The sequence below is a fragment of the Monosiga brevicollis genome, genomic scaffold (genome assembly GCF_000002865.3).
Source record: "Monosiga brevicollis MX1 MONBRscaffold_15 genomic scaffold, whole genome shotgun sequence".
Taxonomy (NCBI): domain Eukaryota; class Choanoflagellata; order Craspedida; family Salpingoecidae; genus Monosiga; species Monosiga brevicollis.
Window position 1 is genome coordinate 205,743 of NW_001865052.1, and position 2,570 is coordinate 208,312.

The following is a 2,570-nucleotide window of genomic DNA, read 5'->3' on the forward strand; positions in this document are numbered from 1 at the left end:
TGCTGCAGACCCGTTCGCTTCAGTAACGTCACAAGGTTCAACCCCATGCCGCATCTGCCCAAAACCCGGCATGCAGCACAAATGAGAATGCCCGGCACTCAAAACAGTGCGCCCGTGGTGTCAGCAGGAGAGTATCACGTACAGAAGAACGAGGAGGTGCATGGCGTTGAGAAGCTTGACACGGTAGGGCCAGGTACTCATAAGGTGGACGGCTTGTACGGCATAGATACCCGTCACCAAAGCAGCTATGTTGCAATGCATGCCGGCATCGAGGGGAGATTGGTGAGAGTGGAGTGTGTGGCAACTGAGCATGATAAGAATGTGGCAAACTTTGTGAAGCGTACTCTGGGTGATCGGATACTCGGTACAGGCGGTGAGGGCAATCAAGATGGCGAGCTTAAAGGCACCCGATGTCACCTGTCCCAAAGGTGATTGTGAGTGATGGGATGGACGAATTGCGCTCATTGCCAAGGGCAGGGGGTGCATGTACGCTCCCGACGAGCAAGGGTAGCTTGCGGTCAAGGAGACGAACCCAATGAAATGCGCCCCGGCGCGTGAAAGAGGTCCAAAAGAAACTGCGCCGCAGAAGCCAGGTGTCATCCGCGCGGGATTCTTCGTGTTGTTGCCACCCGAAAACAGGATAAGAGCGCGACAGCCGACCAAGAAATATCAGATCCGACAGCCTGCCGTTTGCACGCACCATAGGCAGCTTCCAAGCTCTGAATCTGGGCTTCGTGGCGGACGGAGCTGAACGTGATGAGGCTGCGGTGGACACGACGCCAGCCGGCCCAGACAAGGCTGACGCCCCAGGCGGCGGTAATCGTTGCGCCAACGACCTGATAAAGGAGCTGATCGGTGCTATCGCACTCGATTGCGTTATCCACGTAGAGCAGGCGGGCACCAGTGCGCTCGTCGCAGACGAAGGGCCGGAGGACGGCAATGCCCACAGGGAGCAACAGAATGTAGCCTGAGACATCCAGCAATGATATATACAGCCACGTCAGTTCGGCCACAAGAAATAATGGGTAGGAACGAAAGGGAAAAAAAGGGACGAGACGGTGATGAGGACTGGGTGCCTAGAAGTGGGCATACCGAGGCTGTAGCTGATGGCAGCAAGACTAGCACGGGCCAGATTGATGTCACGTAGGTGCCTCAGAAGGAAGCGGCGTGACAGCCCTCGGCCCAAGTACAGCACAACGGGCAAAGCCACAAACACCCAAAAGTATGCGGCGTAATTAAAGTTCATTTTGTTCACCAGAACCTCGCTAGAGGCCCCGCTGTATACACGGCTGGCAGCAAAGGTCCAGAAATCCAGACCCGGGATGGTCATCCAGCCAATGCCATCGAGCAGACTATTGATGTGATGGTTCAGGAGCGATGGGGAAAAACAGGACGCCGATTGGCGGCAAAGAAAGTGAGCAAAAGGTGAGTGAAAGGGGTGCTTGCTCAAAGAGGGCAGGCTGAGAAGAAGCAAAAGGCTCAGAGATGGGAGAATTGGCGGGATGGCGCGTACGAGGGCTCGGGGTGTGTGGAAAAGAGGGCCATGTTGAGGAAGACCACCATGACCTTGGAATCAAGACGACGAATGTGGCAGCAGGCAGAACAGATGAGATGCAACGGCGAGAGGCGCCCGATCGCCACACTGTACGGCCCAGACTCGAGACTGCACGACTCGTGTCAAGTACAAAGCGCTGCACGCAAACCTGAAAAAAGTCTACAAAAAGGAAAGCCCAATTGACGCCGAGGAGCCGGGCCGAGCGCCGAGTGACTCGTGTGCCCTGTCCATCTTGGCCCGCCTCAGTACCCTGGTCCAGCGTAGCAGTGGCGAGCCCGGCCTCGATATCAATCATGGACGCCCTGTCAATTGGGCTACACGGTGAGGTCCAGGGCGTGGTAGCGCTGCACCCGCAGCACGGCCAGGCAGCAGGTACAGAGAACAAGTCGTACCGAGCATTGTTGTAGGGTATCTTAAACTCCAGGGGATATCCCCGAAGAAAGTTTTCGCGCACGCCCGAGCCTCCGCGCGGCGCCATGCTGCGGTTTGTAGCGACACCCCACGCACATGCGCGCGCGCGCGCAAGAGCGAGAAGGAGGGAGAACGGAAACGGAGGAGGAGGAGGAGGAGGAGGACTGCCAGCCAATGAGACAGCGAAACCGCGGCTCGCTCGTCTCACCCCGAGATGGACCTTCCACCCAATGGCCCCAGATCCAATATCCCAATACCAAGCCACGATCTCACCCCTCCTCATACACCCACCCTCACCCACACCACCGTCACTCGGCTCACACACGCACACGCTCACTCGCTCACACTCTCACACCTCCGTCGTCTGGGCCGATCAACCCGATGCAGCACACACACACACACACACAATTGGAATTTTTTTTTTTTTTTTAATTTCCTCCCCTAACAACGACACACACACACACACACTCTCTCTCTCTCTCTCTCTCTTTTTCTGACAATCATCTTCTCGCTGACATTCTGACAACAAAAAGCGTGCGAGCAATTCTCATCATCACACACACACACACACACACACAAGCTTTTTTTAGATTTTTTTGGGCTC

At 56.0% G+C, this 2,570-nt stretch overlaps 1 protein-coding gene across 1 annotated transcript in view; it reads right to left on the reverse strand.

The window, feature by feature from the left end:
* Positions 1-2,033, reverse strand: part of MONBRDRAFT_9345 (uncharacterized protein) — a gene marked incomplete at both ends in the record, with an annotated part of 7,680 nt that extends 5,647 nt beyond the window's left edge. The window contains 3 exons of the mRNA XM_001747101.1: positions 701-967; positions 1,093-1,460; positions 1,948-2,033. Coding sequence (XP_001747153.1) covers positions 701-967; positions 1,093-1,460; positions 1,948-2,033 — 721 coding nt within the window. The remainder of the gene's footprint in view (positions 1-700; positions 968-1,092; positions 1,461-1,947) is intronic.
* Between the last annotated feature and the right edge of the window lie 537 nt (positions 2,034-2,570).